The 20,503-nt window shown below is 50.3% G+C and overlaps 9 protein-coding genes and 1 non-coding gene across 12 annotated transcripts; 9 read left to right on the top strand and 1 right to left on the bottom strand.

Annotated features, from left to right (window-relative positions):
* The first annotated feature begins 41 nt into the window (after positions 1-41).
* LOC9640286 (U4/U6.U5 small nuclear ribonucleoprotein 27 kDa protein) lies at positions 42-1,160 on the top strand. Of its 2 annotated transcripts, XM_024676301.1 has the most exons (4): positions 42-513; positions 577-658; positions 727-816; positions 883-1,160. In XM_024676301.1, the coding sequence occupies exons 1-3, from the start codon at positions 61-63 to the stop codon at positions 765-767; spliced, it is 576 nt and encodes a 191-aa protein (XP_024532069.1). In that variant the 5' UTR covers positions 42-60; the 3' UTR covers positions 768-816; positions 883-1,160. The 2 variants fall into 2 exon arrangements, with proteins under 2 accessions (XP_024532069.1, XP_002971760.1); XM_002971714.2 differs by having other exon boundaries at positions 727-1,108.
* A 2,513-nt stretch (positions 1,161-3,673) lies between these two features.
* Positions 3,674-5,314, top strand: LOC9640285 (pto-interacting protein 1). Its single transcript, XM_024676299.1, has 7 exons — positions 3,674-3,798; positions 3,855-4,102; positions 4,153-4,279; positions 4,334-4,607; positions 4,656-4,788; positions 4,855-4,941; positions 4,997-5,314. Exons 1-7 carry the CDS (start codon positions 3,684-3,686, stop codon positions 5,114-5,116), a joined length of 1,104 nt encoding a protein of 367 aa, XP_024532067.1. The 5' UTR covers positions 3,674-3,683; the 3' UTR covers positions 5,117-5,314.
* Positions 5,315-6,439: 1,125 nt separating this feature from the next.
* On the top strand, positions 6,440-7,858 carry LOC9640284 (bifunctional pinoresinol-lariciresinol reductase). The gene is made up of 5 exons (XM_002971712.2): positions 6,440-6,744; positions 6,803-6,937; positions 6,987-7,227; positions 7,298-7,501; positions 7,561-7,858. Exons 1-5 carry the CDS (start codon positions 6,559-6,561, stop codon positions 7,719-7,721), a joined length of 927 nt encoding a protein of 308 aa, XP_002971758.1. The 5' UTR covers positions 6,440-6,558; the 3' UTR covers positions 7,722-7,858.
* Positions 7,859-7,920: 62 nt separating this feature from the next.
* Positions 7,921-8,994, top strand: LOC9640283 (GDSL esterase/lipase At5g45910). The gene has a single exon (XM_002971711.2). It carries the CDS (start codon positions 7,921-7,923, stop codon positions 8,992-8,994), a length of 1,074 nt encoding a protein of 357 aa, XP_002971757.2.
* Positions 8,995-9,243: 249 nt separating this feature from the next.
* LOC9640282 (short-chain dehydrogenase reductase 3b) lies at positions 9,244-10,801 on the top strand. The gene is made up of 3 exons (XM_002971710.2): positions 9,244-9,686; positions 9,747-9,818; positions 9,870-10,801. Exons 1-3 carry the CDS (start codon positions 9,658-9,660, stop codon positions 10,717-10,719), a joined length of 951 nt encoding a protein of 316 aa, XP_002971756.2. The 5' UTR covers positions 9,244-9,657; the 3' UTR covers positions 10,720-10,801.
* Positions 10,677-13,208, top strand: LOC9640008. Its single transcript, XM_024676300.1, has 9 exons — positions 10,677-10,880; positions 10,932-11,115; positions 11,167-11,310; positions 11,372-11,471; positions 11,534-11,839; positions 11,901-12,070; positions 12,127-12,507; positions 12,556-12,716; positions 12,795-13,208. The coding sequence occupies exons 1-5, from the start codon at positions 10,813-10,815 to the stop codon at positions 11,737-11,739; spliced, it is 702 nt and encodes a 233-aa protein (XP_024532068.1). The 5' UTR covers positions 10,677-10,812; the 3' UTR covers positions 11,740-11,839; positions 11,901-12,070; positions 12,127-12,507; positions 12,556-12,716; positions 12,795-13,208.
* A 1,141-nt stretch (positions 13,209-14,349) lies between these two features.
* Positions 14,350-15,361, bottom strand: LOC9640281 (mitochondrial import receptor subunit TOM9-2). Of its 2 annotated transcripts, none has more exons than XM_024676303.1 (2): positions 14,957-15,361; positions 14,350-14,841 (listed from the first exon to the last, which is right to left on the bottom strand). In XM_024676303.1, the coding sequence occupies exon 1, from the start codon at positions 15,278-15,280 to the stop codon at positions 14,966-14,968; it is 315 nt and encodes a 104-aa protein (XP_024532071.1). In that variant the 5' UTR covers positions 15,281-15,361; the 3' UTR covers positions 14,350-14,841; positions 14,957-14,965. The 2 variants fall into 2 exon arrangements, with proteins under 2 accessions (XP_024532071.1, XP_002971548.2); XM_002971502.2 differs by having other exon boundaries at positions 14,961-15,361.
* Positions 15,362-16,426: 1,065 nt separating this feature from the next.
* Positions 16,427-16,500, top strand: TRNAT-AGU. Its single transcript has one exon. It is a non-coding gene; the product is annotated as a tRNA-Thr (tRNA).
* Positions 16,501-16,946: 446 nt separating this feature from the next.
* LOC9640006 (stem-specific protein TSJT1) lies at positions 16,947-18,277 on the top strand. Its single transcript, XM_002971708.2, has 4 exons — positions 16,947-17,293; positions 17,340-17,580; positions 17,650-17,770; positions 17,822-18,277. Exons 1-4 carry the CDS (start codon positions 17,100-17,102, stop codon positions 18,022-18,024), a joined length of 759 nt encoding a protein of 252 aa, XP_002971754.1. The 5' UTR covers positions 16,947-17,099; the 3' UTR covers positions 18,025-18,277.
* A 100-nt stretch (positions 18,278-18,377) lies between these two features.
* Positions 18,378-20,228, top strand: LOC112346756 (pentatricopeptide repeat-containing protein At4g02750-like). Its single transcript, XM_024676345.1, has one exon. It carries the CDS (start codon positions 18,378-18,380, stop codon positions 20,226-20,228), a length of 1,851 nt encoding a protein of 616 aa, XP_024532113.1.
* Positions 20,229-20,503: the final 275 nt, after the last annotated feature.

The raw sequence follows: 20,503 nt of genomic DNA, 5'->3' as shown, positions 1-20,503 counted from the left end.
GCGTTAGAATTTAACGGTCAGATCTCTCATTACCAGGTTAGGGTTTAGGGCTTGGAGGAGATGGGGGAGCGGGAAGAGAGGAAGCGGCACCCCCGCGACGGTGAGTATCACCATAGTAAAGAGAAGGATAACAAGAGCGGCGGTCACAGCTACAGAAACGCCAGGGAGCGCGAAAGAGATCGAGACCGAGGCCGCGAACGCGAGCGCGATCGCGATCGCGAGCGTGACAAGGATTATCGCGAGCGCGACAGAGATAATCGGGACTGGGACAGGGATCGCCGGGATAGGGAGCCCGTTGACAGGAATCACAGGGATTACAGGAAGAGGGCACGGTCCAAGTCCGTGACACCCGAAAAGCACGATGGAAAACGAAAGAAAGAGGCACAGGTGAAGCCCAGCGCCACAGAGAAGCCGCAGGAGCAGCCACCACAGCCCGTGGCTTTGGAGCCTCTAGCGGACGAAGAAGACATGATGAAGAGCTTTGGCATTCCTCTCAACTTCGACTCCACCAAGGTTGGTTCATTCATTCTATCTGGTCGAGGTCTGAAACTTTTCTTTTTTTTTTCTTCCTTGCAGGGAAAATGCGTGCCTGATGCAAACCAGAGTGCGGTGAAGCTGGCTTCCAAGCGCCAGCCGCGGCAGTACATGAACAGAAGAGGTGGGCATTGTTTTTCTTTTTATGGTTTCTCGATTTTCTGTGAATCTATTGCCGCTCCTTGCTTGCAGGAGGATTCAACCGGCCGCTACCCGCTGAGCTCAACAGATGAAAACCGTAGTTTAGAGCCGGATGATTGATGAATCTGTATTCTATCCAAGGTAACGAGAAAATGACGTAATTTCTCTCAAACAGCAGTCTCTACTGATTATGCTTGCGTGAAACAGGCACCCTCTTTTCTAGACGGTAAGTTCGGCGAGATAATGCTCCACGATAGAACAGGGAATTGATGATTGTTCATTGCGTCAGGAGAGAAGGCCGAGAGATCTCGACACAAGGGTTTTGCCTTTCTCCGTAATCGCACTAGAGAAATGTCTCTCGCCAGCACAATAGCTTCCACTGTTCGTGCATGGTTTGCGTAATATAGTGTGAAATCCCCGCATTGTTTTGCCATTACAATCCAAATGCCTGGCGATGCAATGTGTGGCGCCTGGGCGACAAATCCCCTGTTTGAGTACGTGGGGTGGGGGGCATAAGTGTTGGGTTGGGGGTGTGGGGTGGGTGGGGAGCACAAGTGTTGGCACGTGGTACATGGTATGGCATTCAAAAAGTAAAATTATAAATATAAAGAGCGAGAAGATTCTTCATAGTTTTAAAGTAACTTTTTTAAAGAACGTGGCCAATAATCAATCTGGTATTATATTAAAGTGTCTTTGTGGTATATTTTCTAGAGCTTATATGTAAGCATGGTTTATTCACACACTATTTATCAAAGCATGCAATTGGCAGTAGAATCTTTTGTTTGATTTCGATGATAGAAGGATCATTGTTTAGGACGCTTTGTTTGCAAAAAGAAAAGCTAAACATTGTATGGAAATAACTAGTTTGATCACTCACCTACCTTATATCTCAATTGAGGAGTGTATTGTGGATGAGCAATCAAAAGTATTGTGGTTGGCTGTTGCCTTGGTGATCTATCCAATTTCTACAAATAAATAGGTGATTCAAATAATATATTTAATTAAAAAAGAGCTATAATTATTCTTACCCAAATAGGAGTTCTTTAATTATATTTTGATCTTGGCTATTCCAAGGAAGAACCTCAGCTATGATGAATTTGCTCTCTTGTGCTCTCAAGTGTAAGTATAAATACTAATATATATTGTGTGCTCAAAGCCCAAAACATGTCTAAATAAGAAGAATATATGTCATGTGGTCAAGAAAATGAAATTCTTGCCTTGGGTCCCAAACCCTAAATTAGTTAAAACTGAGGGTTAGAAGTTATGGGTGGGTGTTTACAATTTACCATACTTTGCTATAAATCCATGCCTTCATTTACATATAGAAGGTAAAAATTATAGCTCACTTTCTTGTAAATTCACGCTCTCGTGAATGGAAGTTGTTGTGAACACTTTGCAAATGTAAAGTAAAAATTATAATTCACTTTCTTGCAACTTTACACCCTTGTGAATAAAAGCTAAAATGCGAGACTTTTTTCATACCAAATATAAGCTTTTGTAAGTTTTTAAATTTAAATTTCCTGAGAAGTCACCTTGAGGACATTTAACTCCAAATAACTTAAAATCTTTAATCAATTGAAGAAAAGGGAATATTTTTTATATTTAAACCCTTATAAATCATCTTTTGAATTTTTCTCTTTAGTTGCTTATAGTTTTGTTATACTAAAGGATGTTAAAGTTTTAGAGGCTTAGTGTGTTTAGTTGTTTATGCTTATAGAGAGTATTAAATTTGGTCTATTCTAGGAGTAGAGATTGGGAGAGAGAGAGTCTAAAACTCTATGAAGAGAAGGCTAACACTTCCTTACTTTTGCAATGAGTAGTTGAAGCTAAATAAAACTAAATAAAAGATAATATAATAATAAAAAAACCTTGGCATGAGAACTTAACTATAGCTAGGATAAAAGAGGTAAACTAACAAATTAGTAATGGAAAATTTATGAATTACATTTAGCAATTGCATGCTAGAATTGATCAAAATGAAAAAACATGGTCACCACCTAAAAATGTCTTACAAGAACAAGTAAGTGTAAGATATAAGCAACTCTAAGAACAAAAGACATAAATAGACCTTCTATTTATACCCATATTTTATGTAATTTAGATTTACATTTAATTTTAAGTTAGGTAAAAGTGTTTTGTATATGAATATACATAAATACATATCATTTACATTTACAGCACTTGGTTAAATCATTAAGTTAAGTGTGATGAGCAGCGGATCCCAAGTGTGGCTATGGATAGCGTGGCAATGGAGTTGGGTATGGTGGTGGAGCACAACAGTAGAGAGTCATGCTCCTGTTAAATTTTTAGATGCATTCTAGTATTTCAAACATTTTAGCATTTTTAGGGAGTGTTTAGGGATTGGAGGGTTTGAATTCAAGTTCCAAGCATTCAATTATGTTTGGAATTTGAGTGAGCCCTTAAACATGAACTCAAGATGACATAAAAAAAAACGAGGAAGGAGTTTGTAAAAAAGTATAGATGAAAAACAGCTTTAAACTCATTTATAATAGACACTAATGGTTTCTTGTTCACAACACAAGGTTTCTTAAGTTAATTCTACCATCAAAGACTTATATCATGCAAAACATTTAGAGTTCTTTGGCATTTTCTAAATTGGCTAACCATACCAAACACTTTTCCACACACAAGAAAAAGTTAAAATTTTGAGTCAATCTAGCTTTGTATAAAACATTATCATATCCAACCTCAAGTGGTTTGACACACCCACATATCATAGTAATTGTACCATGCCTCTTACATCTTGTTAATTCTTATTCAGAGCTTGTAGTTCATATAGTTCAAACCTCACCTCAAACACCTCATCAACACCACTGCTATCATCAATATGAAGATTCCAATGCATAATACCAAATGCTAAATAAAAAAGCTTACTTTACTTCAAACCCGCCGCACGTTGACCACGGTCAAAGCTGGCGTCTTAACATCGACACGATTCTTCCAGGTGTAGGGTAAAATATTTTGATCTGGGGCAAAGTAGCGAAGCAATGGGATGCGCTTTCTCTTCTTGTGCCGCATCAGAGCGAGCACGAGCCGATTGTCTTGGGAGACGGCACACAGCCAGTCGGGAGCGTTATACTCCGTTTACTACTGTGACAAATGGTAAGTTCTTCATCCTTTCCTGTGTGAAAAACAATTGTTCTTTGCTTGGTTTTCAGGCAATCCTGGTGCTGCTAAAGCAAATGAAGGAGCAAATAGAGCTGGACAAGCTGCCAGAGTCCAACCGATTGCTGTTCCAATGCTTGGCATTGACGAGCTAAAAGAAGCCACGGAGAATTTTGGTCCCAAGTCACTCATCGGTGAGGAATCCTATGGCCGAGTTTACCTTGCGGAGTTGCGAAGTGGTCAAGCTGCGATAAAGAAGCTCGACCAGAATTCACAGCCTGATCAGGAGTTTCTTGCTGAGGTATGCTTTTCAAGCGTTCTACTTTTTTATTCATTCGTGTGGTGCTTCAGATTTCCATGGTATCGAGATTAAAGAATGAGAACGTTGTTGAGCTCATTGGATACTGTGTTGACGGACCACTCCGTGTTTTGGCGTATGAGTTTGCAACGATGGGCTCTTTGCATGACATACTCCATGGTACGTTTTGAGCCTTTTCAAGATGTTCGAATCTTACGAGTCATGTCCCACCAGGGAGAAAAGGTGTTAAAGGTGCTTTGCCTGGTCCGGTGTTGGATTGGACCCAGCGTGTGAAGATCGTAGTAGGGGCTGCGAAGGGGCTCAAATATTTGCATGAAAAAGTCTCTCCACTACTAATTCACCGTAACATCAAGTCCAGTAACGTTCTCCTGTTCGACGACTGCACAGCAAAGATAGCCGACTTCAATCTCTCCAATAAAGCACCGGACACGGCCGCAAGGCTTCACTCGACTCGTGTACTTGGAGCTTTCGGCTACCACGCTCCAGAGTAAGCCGTTATAACTTCCAAGTCTCAGTCTAACGCTTTTGGGCTTAGATATGCTATGACAGGTCAGCTCACACAAAAGAGCGATGTCTATAGCTTTGGTGTGGTTTTGTTGGAGCTCCTCACTGGGAGAAAGCCAGTGGATCACTCAAAGCCTCGTGAACAGCAGAGCCTTTTAACGTGGGTAAGTAGGCTGTCAAGCTCAGTGGCGGTATCTGGTACTTCAACGTGTTGTTTGATCCGATCACAGGCCACACCCAGACTTAGCGAAGACAAAGTCGACCAATGTGTGGATCCAAAGCTGAAAGGAGAGTATCCTGTAAAAGCAGCTGCCAAGGTAAGTTCTTTTCTTTTCTTTTTTCTGTTCTTCCAACTGCGTTCTTCTTGCATAGATGGCCGCTGTTGCCGCTCTGTGCGTGCAATACGAGGCGGACTTTAGGCCAAACATGGGCATCGTGGTGAAAGCGCTCCAACCTTTGCTCACGGCCCGAGCTGCCCCTGCAACAGAGTAAATTATTTAGTGCTTACCATCGCTGTCTTGTTCATTGGTAGGCTCTCGGTTATCATTTTGTAAGTGTACGTACGACGATGGCGCGGCTCTTTTATCCCCGGGGAAGTTTGGTTTTCCTAACTGATCCTGTATCTTCCATGTTGTCTACAATGTAGCAGCAGAAGCAAAGAAAACGAGGTGGTTTTGGTTTCTGGATTTACTGGATTCACTCTTTGTTTCAGATGGTCCGAGCTCTGGATGGAAACTTGCTCTTCCCAGCTCGACATACTTCGCGCTCTCAGGTTCTTAAGAATGGCATTCCAATTGCTCCAGCACTACAGCAAGCAGGGAAACGTCCAGCAGGCACAAATCGTGTTTGACAGTATCACCTTGCTCGTGGAACATCATGAACATCAACGTAGGCCCGGGCGGGTGTGTGGAGGAAGCCAGGCTTTTCTTCGAGGGCATGCCAAGCAGGGACATGGTTGCGTTGCTCTCGGCGACGTATGCCCGGAGCGGGCATGTCGAGGAGGCCAAGCGGGTCTTTCCGCCCATACCCGGCTCCAATCTAGTATCGTGGACGTCGCTACTGGCCGCTTATACCCAGACTGACTATCTGGGCCAGTCGGTCTTTGAGGAGATGCCGCAGAGGGATATGATGGCCTGGACTATGGCCTTGACACAGTGACTGCAGTGGCTGTGGCCTAGAACACGATGCTTGAGACGTATGCTTACAATGGCCGGACGGACTCGACGCTGGAGCTCTTCCACACCATGGCTCTCACTCAAACTCCAGGAGAAGAAGGCTTGGTTTGGATTCTCCTGGCGCAGGAAAGCTTCGATCCGGCCTTGCTATGACGAGAGACTGGAAGTTGGTTCCTCTCAAGCAGCACTTTTGCTGCGTGGTGGATCTTCTCGGACGGGCTAGGTAAGGCCGAGGTGCTCGTCTCGGCCATGCCGAGCGATGCCCGACAGCTGGAGTTGCTGGGAGCTTTCCGGGGACACACCGAGATGGGGGAGCTCGAGTGACGAAACGGGTGCTCAGGAGGAAAGCCACTCCGTATGTATAATGTGCTGCTGGCCGATATGTTTCGATCGTCGAGCAAACTCTTCCAATTCTCCGCTCCAAATCCACCATTGCTACTCGCTCGAAATGACAATCCGCCATAGAAGATCAAAGAAGTTCCAAGAAAGCTCTGAGCAACGAGAAAATCAAAGAAGTTCTTCGAAGAACTAAAGTAGAAGCTTCGAAGGACTAAGTAGAAACTTTGAACAAAGAGAAGATTCTACTAGAAACTTGCGTGCATAATAGTCATGTTTCTACTTTTTTTTTTCTTTGCATTGTAAGCCTTTTTGGTCGTGCTGGGTTGGCCTGACTCTTTGCGCCCTTTTTTTTATAGCTCGTCCATTTCCTGTGATCAAAAGACCATATAGATAGATAGATTTTAGCTGAGAAGCGTCGGTATGGAGCCAATTAAGAGTCGAGTTCTAGTTGTTGGATGTACAGGATATATCGGCAGGCTCATGGCTCAAGCTTCGCTGGATTTAAATCATCCAACGTACCTCCTCGTGCGGCCGGACGTTGTTCACGACATAAGGCGGGTGGAAATAGTATTAGGATTCAAGGCACAAGGGGCCAAGCTCTTGGAGGTAAACAATTGGCTTGCAATTTTTCTTTTCTGACTGTTCGTTTCTCTCTGGCTAGCAGGGATCTCTTGATGACAACGAGAGTTTGTTGGCCGCTCTGAAGCAAGTAGACGTGGTGGTCTCGGCGATGGCAGAGAATCGGCTGCTCTCTCAACTCAAGCTGGTGGAGGCCATCAAGCAGGCGGGGAACATAAAGGTCCGTGCCAATTTATTGGTATCCATCTGAAGTTTGGTGCGTGCCGCAGAGATTTTTACCTTCGGAGTTTGGAATGGATCCCGACCGGATGCATCACGCTCTCAAGCCGGGAAACCACGTCTTTGAGTCGAAGCGAGAGGTGAGGCGTGCAGTGGAGGCAGCCGGGATCCCCCATACTTTCGTGTCGGCAAACTGTTTCGCTGGTTACTTCTTGTCTTCACTCGCGCAGTTCGCTCAGTTCATGCCTCCCAAGGAGAAAGTTTTCATCTATGGAGACGGGACAGCCAAAGGTCTGCCAAATGCATTCATGGCTTGCAGTGCTTTTAGACTGAGCTCTCTCTTTTCTTTTTCTTTCGGCAGTGGTCTGGGTCGTGGAAGCGGATGTTGGGCGATACGCGTTGAGCACTGTGGACGATCCCAGGGCGGTAAACAAGACGATCTACATTCGCCCTCCAGCCAACGTCCTGTCGCAGAAGGAAGTCGTCGAAATGTGGGAGGAGATGAGCGGTGTGACGCTGGTAAAGTGTCACATTCCCGAGGAGGACTTTCTCAGAGATCTTCAAGGTGGGTTTGACGTGTTGTTGTCGTTCTCTCTTTTGTTTAATCGCGAGCGCTCTTTCCAGGACCACCGTCACCGAAAAACGAGGCGCTCTCCATCTTCTATCACGTCTTCTACAAGGGCGAGTGCTCCAACTTCGACATCAGTGACGACGTGAGCGCGTCCCACCTTTACCCTCACATCGATTACATGAGCGCAAGCTCCTATCTCAAGAGGTTCCTGTGAGGAGCGGGGCTCCCCTTTCTTGGCCAAGACCTCAACTTTAAAACATAGTTCAAAGCATTGTGTTTACCTTTAAATCACAAAGTTATAAATTAGACGAGAAAATAGAATATTTCTGGCAAATCACAGCCGTTCAAAGAGATCGTGTTACTTTTGAAAAACACTAAAAATAAACTTGATAGTAATCCTTGGGGCAGTGGCAATGGAGTGGAAGATCTTGGTTTTTTTGTCGCTGATACTTTGCGTTCAGACCACTTACGCCACCAAATACTTCATGGCGTTTGGAGATTCGCTGTCCGACACGGGAAACTTGCAGAGCATGTCGGGCGGGGTGGTGAAGCTCCCGTATGGCATGACGTACTTCAAAAAGGCCACGGGGAGGTTCTCGGACGGGAGGCTATGGCTAGATTTCGCCATGGACAACTTTGGCACGCACTTCTTGCCACCCTACGACGGCGGGAGCAACAAGAATCTAGACTATACCAAGGGCGTCAACTTCGCCATCGCCGGCGCCACCGCGAACGAGGACTTCGCGAGCCCAACGCTCCCCAGCGGCATCAGCCTGGATCGCCAGATCGACAGCTTCGTCAACTTCAAGAAGGACTGCTCCTCCTCGCACGCCACCTCGCACTTCCCCTCGATTAGCACGGTGGAATCCGGCGTCGCGATCATACTCATCGGCGGCAACGACATCAACTACATGATCATCGGCGGCTCCTCTCCGAGCGCCATCGTCGCCAAGATCCCCGACGTGATCGGCTCCATCGAGGACGGGATCAACCGTCTCGCCAAGGAGGGGATCAAGAGCTTCCTGGTGATGAATCTCCCGCCGCAGGGGTGCCTGCCGCTCTACCTGCAGCAAAGTGTGGGATCCAGTCCCAAGTACGATGGATTCGGCTGCCTCGAGGAGATCAGCAAGGTGAGCATGGAATTCAACAAGGCGCTGATGGCGATGCTCGAGGGGATCGATGCCGGTGAGAACATCGTGTATGGGGATGTGTTCGCGGCGGCGCTGGCCATGTACAAGAGCCCGGAGGATTACGGCTTTGATCCGGCCAGCAAGCTGCAGGCGTGCTGTGGGTCGGGGTCGGGGACTTACAACTGCGACGCGAGCAAGCCCGGATGCGGCTGCAGCACCTCCACGGTGTGCAAATCCCTGTCGAAGCACATGAACTGGGATGGAGTTCATTTCACGGAGAAGTTCTACCAGAAGATCACGGACTTTGTGATGAACCAGGGTTTCTACATGGTGGTGAAAGGGTCGAGCTTCTTTTGACGAAAGATGTACCACCTTTTAACTCTCTAGAAGCTTTTGATTTGGTTGTGTTGTACAAGAGTTATCGTCCATGGCTTTCGATTTGATTGTAGCAAAGCCGAGCATTTGATGTCCATGAATCCGATTGTTTTAGTTCTAATGCACTGTCAACTTACACACGTCTGGCAAAACAGTGCGGCAGGAAAACGAAGACTTGTGCGCATCAGACACACACAAGGACGCCGAAAGCGTGAGCGAGCTTGGAAGAGAGGCTTTGTCGGGCATGATTTGTGCGAAGTTTTCCTTCTCGATCCAAGCAAAGCTCTCGAGTTTGTGGGCTTTTCTCTCGGTCCTTGTCGGGCTGTGTGTCAGGCATTTTGTTAAGCCTGAGAGAGAGCTCCGAGTCTCTATCGTCGAGGAACAGAGAGCCCTTTTGTGTCTTTCCATCTCCTTTTCTTTTACTAGTCTTTCTTCTTCTACTTCTCGTATTAATGGGGAGCATGTTGCGAGAGCTTTGATAATGGCCGCTCTTACAGCCGCGGCAGCGCTAGCAGCAGCAACAGACTTTGGAGTGATTCGGGTTTTTAGTCGACAGATATCTCGCAGCGATCGAGCAATAAGCGCGAGTGACCACAGCTCTCTTCTCTGGAGAGGAGCGATACGAATTGGAGTGAAGACGCGAGTATGATATTGTCTGGGAGGAGGCTCTTGAGGTACTTGGATTGGAACAAAAGTACGCAACCATCTATCTGAATCCAATCCCTGTGAATTAGGCAGCAATCCAAGAGAGGAGGGCGCTTCTTCTTCTCCACGAAAATCAATCACGACCAACAACAGCACACCAGGTGAATCAGGCCAGGAATTCATGCTGGAGCGATTTTATTTCTTTCTTCCAGGCAAGAGCTCCTCCGGGACAAGGTCGCGGTGATCACCGGCGGAGCCAACGGCATCGGCGCCGCCACGGCGCGGCTCTTCGCATCCAACGGCGCAAGGCTGGTCATCGCCGACATTGACGACGAGTCGGGCGCCCGGCTCGAGGCTGAGGTCGGCGGCCCGGCGGTATGCCGCTACGTGCACTGCGACGTGGGCAGCGAGGCCGACATAGTCCGCGCGGTACGCACCGCGGTGTCCGAGTTTGGACGGCTGGATGTGATGCACAACAACGCCGGCGTGCTCAATGGGCGGCATCCATCACCGTCGATCTCCTCCATGGAGGCGGCCGAGCTGGATTTCCTCTACGCTGTGAACGTGAGAGGGGCGGCGCTGGGCATCAAGCACGCGTCGCGCGTCATGATTGAGCAGCACGTCCAGGGGTCGATTCTGTGCACCGCCAGCGTCTCGGCTATGGTGGCCGGCCTCGCACTCCACCCCTACACCATCACCAAGCACGCCATTCTAGGGCTCGTCAAGACGTGCGCGCTGGAGCTCGCCCACTATGGCATCCGCGTGAATTGCATCACGCCCAATGGGGTCTTGACGGATTTGCTGTGCTCTGTGGGGCGGCATCTCAGGCATCTGGAGATCCGGGATGGGAAATCCTGCCCTGGCGCTGAGAATTGCGAGGATTTGAGGACGATGCTGGCGCCCGAGGACGTGGCCAAGGCCGCGCTCTTCCTGGCCAGCGATGATTCGAAGTATATCAGCGGCCATAGCCTCGTGATCGATGGGAGCTTCAGCGCTGGCGCCGCGGGGGGATTGAATGTGTTCAAGGGATTGCAGAGAGGAGAGATCGAATTCGTTCCTTGACGATGTTCCCAAGCACGCGAGAGAATTGAGAGAGGGATTTTAAAACGAGGAATTTGATGGGGTATAAACCCTAGTTCTTGTTTCTTGGCGGCAATGGCGGATTCAAGGCGCTTGCTTGCGATGGAAATGCAAAGGTTCGCGTCGCTCGTAATGTCGAGGAGGTAAGGTCTTGATCGCTCTTGCGGGAGCCAATGCAGCGTCTGGATTCGCAGGTATGATCTTGCGTTTCAGAAGCTGCGTGTCATGCTGGACCCTGGTCTCGACTCCACCGTGAAAGAAATGCTCCGAGAGGCTTCCAGCGCCTGCTTGAGATCCGCCGCGCAGATCCCTATCGAAGAGAAGCTGGAGCTGCTCGACTTCCTCCAAGGCTGCTTCGATCTAGCCTGTGACATTGAGGTAGCTTCTTTGATTTTCATATCTAAAGCCGAAAATTTGTTCGTGTGAAAGGAGCAATTTGTTCTTCGTTACGAGACCTTGATACTGCGAGAGACCTTTTGCGTGGAATATCCAGAGCTGGTTGTATCTGCGGAAGAATGGATGGACTTTGCGAGGGCCTGCTCGAGGAGTTTTTTCTTCTCCAACGCTGTGAAAGTAAGGCACTCTATTTATTAGCTAGCTTTCCTTGTCCCTGACTGTTTCGATCTTTTCAAAGGCTTACGAGATGGCCATGAAACACATGACATGCGTTGAGGACTGGCCTCAAGCAATCACGGAGCGAGAATTCGCAGTTAGTGCTGCGAGAGGAACATCCGGTCTGCGTGATTTCTTTATTTGCTTCTTAGTAGTTACTGACGCATAAATATTTGTTTTGAAGAGGTCCAAGCAGAAGCTCTCGAAGTCTTGAAGCGTAAAGAAGGGTCAAAACCGATAACCAAGACCAACAAAGATCAGATGCCGTCTGGTGCTGCTCAGTACCTGTCCGCCATCAAGAAGCTGAATTCTCAGAAGTTGAGGGACTACGGGCTGCGCAAGCTGGTGAACCAGGCTGGCCAGGAAACCAGAAACGTACAACAAGCGTGACCACGTTTCTGTTCTTCGAATCTTCTTCACAGGCGGTACCCGATTTGATGCCGGAAACCAGGTTACTTCCGGACCGTGACAGCTCGATGAAGAATTTTCAGTAAGTCCCTGGTTATCGACAACGACGCAGCAGAGGCTTATCTAGTGCTCCTGTTTGGCAGCGTCCGGAAAGTGGGAATCTGGAAGTAAGCCCGTTGTCTGGTCCCCCGGCTCAACAGAATGGATGGAGCGGGTGATAACGAGCCACGAAAATGTTGCGTAACGACAGCACGTCAAGCGCTGCCTGAGAATGTAATTGCTTGTTCAACATGTCCAAAGCTTTCCCCGGGAGGTAAGACTTCATGCAAACTTAGAGATTTGACGCTCTCTCGAACGGCTTTTGTGCAGGATGCGCCCATGCAGAGTGCGTGTCTGGACTGCAAACCTTTGGCTCCGCCCGCCCGCCCGCCCGCCTTTCACGAGACAGAATGATCGCCACCGCCAGAGAAAGGGACAGAGACAGAGGCACACAGGATTGATACGCACCGGTTTTGGACTTTCATTGGCCAGCACCCACGCAAAACGGGCCGACTGGTTGGTGGAACAGGCAGAAGAGCAGCAAAGCTTTCAGGAACCGGGGTGACAGGATTTGTCAAATGGATAGTCCGCATTTTTTTCATTCCAGGGAAGGGAGCGTTGGTGTTGGTGGTGGACGACGCACGCACTTTCCATGGAGGCTCCAAGGCGTGCGACTTGGGCCAAGCACCATGTGTAGCTTCTTCCCACGAGGTATTCGATTCCCATTCCCATCTAAGTTTTCTAATCTCTTTTTTCCAGTCTTCCTCGTCGTTTGTAGTTGTCATCACTGCGTTTTCCATCTCGCAGGTGTTTCGGGCGGTCAGCAACAAGGACCCAAAATCGCTCGTCGCGCCGTCTTCCAATGCAGCATGCGTGGGCCACCTTACTCACAGGCGAATCAATCCAGCGAATCTTACTGTGTGAGTGAATCCTCGATTTCATGTTTTACTCTTTTTTTTTTTTTCTGTGTTACTGACTTACGCGTGTTTGTACCTCAGGCGAGGCGAGGATTTCAAGATTCCCAGTCAAAGCGACGAAAATCGAGAGTTTCCTTCTCGCGAGACTCTCCAACTTTTCCGTGTCGTGGACGCCCAGATTTGATCTCTCTCGTTTCTATGGTGAGTGATAGTGATAGCTCTCTAATGAAAATCCTCCAGATCGTCGCGTCTCCATAACTCGATCTTGGCGCTAAGTAAAGTTGAGGACGCATAACCGCTAATCAATTTCCACGCACACCACACAAGTAACCGTACGACAGGATTGGCCAATCGCACGACACGACATCTGGAGTAAAATTTTCTTCTTTCAGCTAGAGAGAGTGTGTGACCTGTTTTGATGATCCACTCTCCACTCCACCTCATATTTGATTGATGCATTCTATTGTCAGTGCCGCAGTTAAAAGTCAATACAAAGCAAAGTAAAAAAATTTCCTACTATTCACAAGGGCCGATCCAATTCCTCTTCTTTGCGAGGAAGCGAGAGATCACAACGAGCCCGACGATTCGACCAGGAGTGGCTGACATGGCGACTCAATCCCCGCGACCGTGGAAGAGCCATCCAACTCCACTGAAGAAGACTCCATCACCATCTCCATGGTCGCGACGGCCCTGCGGATCCACTCCTCCTCAAACTCGGGGAAGCCCAGGCTGATCACCTCGCCCTCGAGCAGATCCAGCACGGCGTTGGCGCGGATCTGCTGCTCGCTCAACGAGCACGAGAGATCCGCCTCCGACAGCGCCGGGCTCGCGATGCCCAGCTCGTCGTCCGACGCCTCCAGGAGATAGCTCAGCCGGCTGCTCGTCGCGAAGATCTCCTGGCAGGATTCCTCTTGCTGCTGCTCCACCGGCGCCGGCGACGACGACCCAGACGAGAGATTGATCTCCTCCTCCAGGCTCTTGATCACGCCCGAGAGGAGCTCCTCGCGCGCGAGGCTGGATTCCTCCAGCGCCACCTCGCGGTTGCCCTCTTCATCCAACGCGAGGCCATGGTGCTCCTCTTCCACGATCCCCAGCCCTCTACACAGCTTCTTGAGACAGTCCCGGGGATCTTCATCCTCCCCGTCCCCATCCCTCGCCCTCTTCTCCTCCATAGCCACGAATCAAAAGAAGCGGAGAAAGAATCGCCCAAAGAATCACCCACTATGGGAATGTATCCCAGAGGAGAGGAAGAAGAAGAAGCCACTCACGCACAAAAGAAAAATTCCCAATCACTGACGATAGCACTGGGCGACAGGGCGAGGTAGTTATATAGGGAGCCATGTCCAACTCTTTGGAAACCCCCCTTTGGCGATGGCGGCTGGGAATTGCCCGGAATATGTGCCAGCCTGGCAGGGACTACCGGGCCGTACAGACCTAACCTCTCTCCGTACGAGGTCCGGACGTCGGCGGCCTGTGATTGGCCCGCCGCGCTCGTGATCATGCGCCGCAAATAGCAGGCCGCCGCGTCGGCACGGGCGACACGTGTCGGCCTTCTCCGGCACGTCACCGCCTAGGGGCGTAATTAATGCCGTCGGGCGTTATGTTTTTAGCCTTGGCCTTTTGACCTAATCCCGACTTGAGCCATGAGGGATAAACGAGATGCTATTTCCAAGGTATAATGGTTCTTTGGAATCTCTTGCTTTCTCTTCTTTCTGCTCGTTTGGTCCATCACTCTTATTGTTCTGTGTATGTGGTACTTTTCCATACTTTTCCGGCCCGAAAGAGCAAATTGGGAATATTGGTGTACCAGCCTACCAGGCAAGTTGCGCAAACGGCAGGAAGAACTTCGCATGTTTTGGAGATGCGATTGCTGCTGCCGGCCACTAGAGATTAACACTATTGCGTTGAACTTGTCAAAAGGAAAGGACCACCCCGCAGGAAATGCGGAGTCCAGTGCACACTGAATCAATCACACGGAAGAGCTGTATGAGAAAAGCACAGGGACAAACTACACCTCGGATGCTCTAGACTTCTACTATGCCTCGGGAAGACCTGCGCACTACAAACCTTTGCCAAGTCACTTTCTCTCCTTTCTTTACAGCGAAAACTGAAAACTCTCTCGCATTTCCTGTGGAAGAAAGCAAAGATCAAATGGTCATCCTCGAGAAGAACAAGGAACGAGCAAAGATCCAGAGATCATCCTCGAGAGAAGAACAAGAAGAACAAGGGAACGAAGAACTTACGTGCCTCATTCACGGTGGTCCGGGCTGCTGGGGAGCGCCACCGAGCAGCGTTGCCTGTTGCGACTCGAGCTCCGCGAGCTGCTGCTCCTTGTCCACCTCGATGATGAGCGGCACCACGAAAACCAGCAGCGTCGTCCCCGCGATCCAGGCGGCCTTGCCGGTGCTAAACATGAGCTTCTTGCTGGCGTACGAGGCGCTGGACAACGCGCGCTTCGACTTGTGGTACAGCGACGATTGCACGACCTTGTTGCTCACCCGTGCCCACAGGCTGTCGTCACCCGACGATGATCGCGATGGCACCACTGCCTGATGGCGCGCCGCCATTGCAGCCGATCGGAGCTCCCAGATCCTCGAAGCGCGCCTTTCCGCCGCCGCGCCAACGAAACAGCTGTAGCCCTAGATCGACTTTAGGGCTCTCGGGTCTAGAAGGCGCCGCCTCGATCGCCATGCCGACGAGATGGGCTGGGCGATGCATTGGTAGTGTTGCCGCTGGATGTCTAGACGTGGAAGCAGGCGCGTCGGAGATCTCGATGGGCTTGAATGTCCTCGTCGGTGCTCATGCCGGGCAGAATCATCTCGCGGAAGAGCAGCAGGCATAAAATCTAAGGTTTTTCTCGCGAATCTGATCTGCCCTGCTTGAGCAAAAGCCTGTAGCAGGGTCGAGGAAGGCCCTCCGTGGCATCGTGATGAACAGGTCTCTCGCTTTGTGCAAATGCCCGCTCGAAGCAAATCCCATTTTGTCAAACCATGTCGTCTCTCCCGTTGAGGACGTAAGCCTGAAGCATTGCGTTTAGCGCGACGGCATCGTGCGAAGGGACGTGCTTGAACGTTCTCTCGGCATCTCGGAGATGCCCGGACTCCGCATATATCATGATCGTCCTGTTTGGCTCTGGAATCTCGTCAAGCAGTATTTGACACCTCAAGATTCTCGGCATATCGCGTCAGGACACCTCGTTTTGCTCCGGCATTGACTGGAACATGCCCTGTGCACGATCCACATGCCCGGCACGGGCATATACCGTCAGCATATGTGATCAGGCATTCCGTCAAAAACTTCCATCAGCAGCAACTTTCACCGTTTGGGATACACTTGGAGAATGGAATTCCAAGTCACCTGCGCATATTCTGGCATTGCCATGGAACGTCGACACCGCGAGGGAGAGATATCCGTTTGGAGAATATGCGTTTATCATAATCTCGTCATTGCCTGCGAATATTCCCGGTTTGAGCATATGCTACAAGCATGGTGCTTCAGATAAGCACATTCCGCTCGTGCAATTGCTTAGCCTCTCAATCTGCCGGGATCGCTAATAAGACCTGAGCAGCACAGACCAGGAGAAAATGTTGCAAATAGGCATGGTTGCATTGGTGGATTGCTCATTCTCTGCATAAGCTTCAAGATCTAGGAAAATAGGAATGATCTTATTGGGCTTTGAGCTCTCGAGCTGCCAGCAAAGGCCATCTCGATAAGCTTTCATAGCTCAGTTGGTCAGAGCACCCGTTTAGTAAGCGGGAGGTCCTGAGTTCAACTCTCAGTGAAAGCAGTGGCTTGTTAGCGAGATAGTTGATCACCCAACACTATAGCGATGGTTGGACGTAGCTAGAACAAGCAAAGGAAGAGATTTTTTTATCCCTGGGTCCCACATTTGGATCGAGATCGTGACACTGAAATTTTTTGTCAACATCACGTTTCACCTTATGTACAATCATGCTGGATAAGGTCAAGGCAATGCGGCCGTAGCCACAACGAGAATCGATCCCGGCACGGCTTCTCCTCGCCGGCCGCCTGGCTGCTGGCCGCCGTGGTCCCTCTCTCCACTGGCCCTGCCACCCACCCCCAAATGCTCCAGCTTACTGGCATTTGCCGGTAAGGGGCAACCGGAACAGAGAAAATGCCGTGGTAACTTCCTCTATAAACTTTATCAAGAGATGTGAAGGTAAAGCCTGGTAAGAATCTCTGGCCGAATCTCCCCTCTTTTAAAAGAGGGCTCCAGAGCATTGGGGGAGAGAGGGAATCTTCGTACGTTTGTGCGGTCACCATATAGCCCCGCAAGGTTTCGGTGATCCGAGGGGTGCGTGGGAGTAAACTTCTCGTGATTTGCGTGGGCAAGATCAGGGAAAGGGGTTCGATCGAGCGGTAATCATGTTGGCAGTGTTTCACAAATCCGTGGCGGAAGCTCCACAGGAGCTTAATCCGAAGGACAGCTCCAATGGCAGCAGCGCGGTGGAGGTCGCGGAGGGATTCGTCAGGGCGTTCCCTCAGGCCGTCCAGATCCAAGCAGACAAGAATTGCAAGATGATCTACTCTCACTCGCAGCAAGCTCTCCTGAGGCCCAGGTAAGTTCTTCCGGTGTTCTTGGAAGCTTAGCTAACCATGCTACAGGAGCTTCGCGGCTGTGGATAACATCTTCTGCCTCTTCGAGGGCATGCTGGAGAATCTCCCCACGCTGCGCCAATCGTATGGCCTCCCCAAATCGATCAGCGAGGTGCTGTTCGTGATCGAAGCCTACAGGGCTCTGCGCGACAGAGAACCATATCCGGCGCACCAAGTCGTGCGAGATTTGCGTGGCCAGTTCGCCTTTGTCTTGTATGATCGTGAGGCCCGAGGAGTCTTCACTGCCAGCGTAAGCAAGCTCTCCCTCGATCGATCGATCCTCGAGCTAAGAACTCCCCCTTTCTTTCGCCTTGATCAGGATTCCCATGGCAAGGTCCCGTTCTTCTGGGGCACTGCCGCCGATGGATCGCTCTGCTTCTCGGACAATGCGACGCTTCTCAAGGAAGGCTGCGGTCAATCGTTCGCTCCCTTCCCGCAAGGTTTGCACGATTTTCTCTAGAGAACGATGATCTGATCAGCCAAAACTCCAGGATGTTTCTTCGCGAGCGTGGTGGGCCTGAACAGCTACGAGCACCCCCTCAACGAGATGAAGCCGATGCCCCGCGTGGACAGCCAGGGCCAGATTTGCGGTGCCACCTTCAAGGTGGATCAATTGGCCAAGAAGTACTCGCCGCGGGGATCGAGCAGCTTTGGAAAAGGGACGAGCTGGGCAGCCTCGACCATCAATGTCTAGTGTTGTTTTAGCTCTTTTCTTGTACAAATCTCCTCCTCTCGTGACCGAGCCTGTTTCTGTGCCTCATAACAAACTCTCGTTTGGATCGATCGAAAGCTATGGCGAGCGAGCGTTTTGGAGCCATACTCTAGAGAGAGGTGTCTTGGTTTGTCGCCGTGCGCAATCACAGTGCCGTGATCTCATCCATAGCTCGGCAATTGAGAAAGTGGACTAGGATTTTTCTTTCAATTGTATTCAAACTTGTATTTCGGGATCTCTTCCAGCGTTTGTCGGGATCCGATAGGCCGTTTCCACATTGTCTTCTTCCTCACGGACTAAGCTTGACTTAGCTCGAAAATGTAGACTTTTGCGCCATGGATCTGGCGCTCATGGAATCTTGCAAGAGCGCCAAGGAGCTCCGCGCCATTGTCTCGCCGGAGCTCCTTCGCTCCAGCGCCTTCATCGCCAACAAGGTGATCGAGACTTACATTGCGTGTGGCAGCCTCGACCACGCTCGGGAGGCTTTCGACACGATCGTGGGCAGCGGCGGCGCGGATTGCTGCTCATGGGTGCTCATGCTCTCTGCGTACTCGAGGCACGGAGATCTTGTTCGCGCCAAAGATCTCTTCGATTCCATGCCCGACCGGAACGTTGTGGCCTGGACTGCCATGCTCGCTGCATATGCCCGACACGGGCATCTTGATAAAGCTCAGGATGTATATGACCGGATGCCTGAGTGGGATCAGGTGGTCATCAATGCCATGCTAACAGCCTACGCTCAAAATGGTTGCGTTACCGAGGCTAAATATTTTTTCGATTTGCTGCCACAGCGAAACTTGGTAACGTGGAACGCCATGCTAGCAGTATTTGCCCAAACCCGACATTCCGTAGAGTTGTTTGATCGAATGCCGGAGTGGAATGTGGTGACGTTCACGGCAATTCTGGGAGCATTTGCAAGAAATGGAAAACTAGAGGAAGCAAAGGCTGTGTTTGATCGGATGGATCAGCACAATCTTGTCACCACCGTGGCTATGATCGGAGCTTATGCCCAAAATGGGCATTTTGAGGACGCAAAGCTACTGTTCGATGGTATGCCACAAAGAAATCTCTTTGCATGGGCAGCCATGGTGAGCGCTCTTGTAAACAGGGGCTGTCTGAGAGAAGCTCTGTCACTCTACGAGTCCATGCCCGAGTGGAATCTGGTGGTGTCGAACTCGATGTTGGGACTGTTCGGACAAAACGGCCGAGTGGACGATAGCAAGCTCTTGTTCGATCGAATGCGGCAGAGGGATCTAATCTCATGGAACGCTCTCCTCTCGGGCTACGTCGACAGCAATCGCCTACACGAAGCCGGGGAGCTGTTCTATCGAATGCCCGAGAGGAACATCGTCTCGGCGACCACGATTCTCACAGCCTATTCCCAAATCCCAGGAGCAAAGCTCCACCAACTTGAAGAAGCCGCGGGGGTGTTCCAGTCCATTCCCGAGCATGATCTTGTGCTCTCTACCGCGATGATGGCCGCATTCTCTCGCGCTGGACGATTGCATGACGCGAAGAGAATGTTTGATGCTCTCCCGGAGCACGATCTTGTGTGCTCCAACTCGATGCTATCGGCGTATGCTCAGAACGGGCATGTCACCGAAGCCAGGCTCCTCTTTTCCAACATGCCGGAGCGGGACAGCGTCTCCTGGAACGCAATGCTCACGGCTTACGCTCACAACTGTGATCCCGGCAGCGCCAACCTCATCTTTGAGACTCTGCCAGATCGAGAAATGGTGGCCTGGGCCGCTGTTCTTGCGGCCAACGCTCACAATGGCCGCTACCGCGAAGCCATCGACGTGTTTGGAGAGATGAAGCTGCTGGATATGGTGGACGAGGTGTGCTTCGTCTCGGCCTTGATCGCTTGCAGTCGTCGAGGAAAAGCCGAGGATGGGCGATGCTGCCTCGTTTCGATGATCGGTGACTTTGGGCTGCGAGGGACCAAGCAGCACTACAGCTGCATGGTGGACGCGCTCGCTCGGTCCGGCCGGTTGCGAGACTCGGAGGAGCTCATCGCGAGCATGCCTTTCGTCCCGGACGCGTCCGTGTGGACGAGCTTCCTCCAAGCGTGCCGGGAGAGCAAAGTCATGGATCGTGGAGCTGCTCGAGCGTCACAGTTGGTTCTCGAGATTGAGGCCGAGAGCTCAGTCGGGTACGTCCTGCTGAGGAACGTCTACTTGGGCTGAATCGTTCTCGGCGACCTGCTAGCTCCTAGCAAAAGCACCTCCAGTCCGAGGCATCCGCCTTGAAAGGCATGGCTTTGATGAGATCTCTAGCCTCGCTCAAATGCCCGGATCGCGAAAGCATGTCTAGAACGCAGCAGTAGTTTTACTTCTTGGGCTGGATTGTAAAATCCGCCATCATCATCGACTGGAAGTACATTGCCCAAGGAAGACTTTCCCTGCGTGGCTACAAGCGAGCAAGACGAGCACAAAGCATATCTCGTCTGGTACTACGTCAT

The sequence above is a fragment of the Selaginella moellendorffii genome, unplaced genomic scaffold (assembly GCF_000143415.4).
Source record: "Selaginella moellendorffii unplaced genomic scaffold, v1.0 SELMOscaffold_17, whole genome shotgun sequence".
Taxonomy (NCBI): Eukaryota; Viridiplantae; Streptophyta; class Lycopodiopsida; order Selaginellales; family Selaginellaceae; genus Selaginella; species Selaginella moellendorffii.
The sequence above is the reverse complement of the archived record's forward strand: the minus strand, read 5'-3'. Positions and strand labels throughout refer to the sequence as shown.

What these genes read in the sequence shown, in the direction of transcription:
- LOC9640286 (XM_024676301.1), top strand. Translation starts at nt 61, where the DNA reads ATGGGGGAGCGGGAAGAGAGGAAGCGGCACCCCCGCGACGGTGAGTAT. An exon ending in TCAACTTCGACTCCACCAAG is followed by an intron (nt 514 to 576) that starts GTTGGTTCATTC and finishes TCTTCCTTGCAG; the next exon opens with GGAAAATGCGTGCCTGATGC. An exon ending in GCAGTACATGAACAGAAGAG is followed by an intron (nt 659 to 726) that starts GTGGGCATTGTT and finishes CCTTGCTTGCAG; the next exon opens with GAGGATTCAACCGGCCGCTA.
- LOC9640285 (XM_024676299.1), top strand. Translation starts at nt 3,684, where the DNA reads ATGGGATGCGCTTTCTCTTCTTGTGCCGCATCAGAGCGAGCACGAGCC. An exon ending in TTTGCATGACATACTCCATG is followed by an intron (nt 4,280 to 4,333) that starts GTACGTTTTGAG and finishes ATGTCCCACCAG; the next exon opens with GGAGAAAAGGTGTTAAAGGT. An exon ending in TTCGGCTACCACGCTCCAGA is followed by an intron (nt 4,608 to 4,655) that starts GTAAGCCGTTAT and finishes TTTTGGGCTTAG; the next exon opens with ATATGCTATGACAGGTCAGC.
- LOC9640284 (XM_002971712.2), top strand. Translation starts at nt 6,559, where the DNA reads ATGGAGCCAATTAAGAGTCGAGTTCTAGTTGTTGGATGTACAGGATAT. An exon ending in AGCAGGCGGGGAACATAAAG is followed by an intron (nt 6,938 to 6,986) that starts GTCCGTGCCAAT and finishes TGCGTGCCGCAG; the next exon opens with AGATTTTTACCTTCGGAGTT. An exon ending in CTTTCTCAGAGATCTTCAAG is followed by an intron (nt 7,502 to 7,560) that starts GTGGGTTTGACG and finishes CGCTCTTTCCAG; the next exon opens with GACCACCGTCACCGAAAAAC.
- LOC9640283 (XM_002971711.2), top strand. Translation starts at nt 7,921, where the DNA reads ATGGAGTGGAAGATCTTGGTTTTTTTGTCGCTGATACTTTGCGTTCAG.
- LOC9640282 (XM_002971710.2), top strand. Translation starts at nt 9,658, where the DNA reads ATGATATTGTCTGGGAGGAGGCTCTTGAG. An exon ending in TCTGGGAGGAGGCTCTTGAG is followed by an intron (nt 9,687 to 9,746) that starts GTACTTGGATTG and finishes CCTGTGAATTAG; the next exon opens with GCAGCAATCCAAGAGAGGAG. An exon ending in GACCAACAACAGCACACCAG is followed by an intron (nt 9,819 to 9,869) that starts GTGAATCAGGCC and finishes TCTTTCTTCCAG; the next exon opens with GCAAGAGCTCCTCCGGGACA.
- LOC9640008 (XM_024676300.1), top strand. Translation starts at nt 10,813, where the DNA reads ATGGCGGATTCAAGGCGCTTGCTTGCGATGGAAATGCAAAGGTTCGCG. An exon ending in TCGCTCGTAATGTCGAGGAG is followed by an intron (nt 10,881 to 10,931) that starts GTAAGGTCTTGA and finishes CTGGATTCGCAG; the next exon opens with GTATGATCTTGCGTTTCAGA. An exon ending in TGCTGCGAGAGGAACATCCG is followed by an intron (nt 11,472 to 11,533) that starts GTCTGCGTGATT and finishes TTTGTTTTGAAG; the next exon opens with AGGTCCAAGCAGAAGCTCTC.
- LOC9640281 (XM_024676303.1), bottom strand. Translation starts at nt 15,280, where the DNA reads ATGGCGGCGCGCCATCAGGCAGTGGTGCCATCGCGATCATCGTCGGGT.
- LOC9640006 (XM_002971708.2), top strand. Translation starts at nt 17,100, where the DNA reads ATGTTGGCAGTGTTTCACAAATCCGTGGCGGAAGCTCCACAGGAGCTT. An exon ending in CAAGCTCTCCTGAGGCCCAG is followed by an intron (nt 17,294 to 17,339) that starts GTAAGTTCTTCC and finishes ACCATGCTACAG; the next exon opens with GAGCTTCGCGGCTGTGGATA. An exon ending in GTTCGCTCCCTTCCCGCAAG is followed by an intron (nt 17,771 to 17,821) that starts GTTTGCACGATT and finishes CCAAAACTCCAG; the next exon opens with GATGTTTCTTCGCGAGCGTG.
- LOC112346756 (XM_024676345.1), top strand. Translation starts at nt 18,378, where the DNA reads ATGGATCTGGCGCTCATGGAATCTTGCAAGAGCGCCAAGGAGCTCCGC.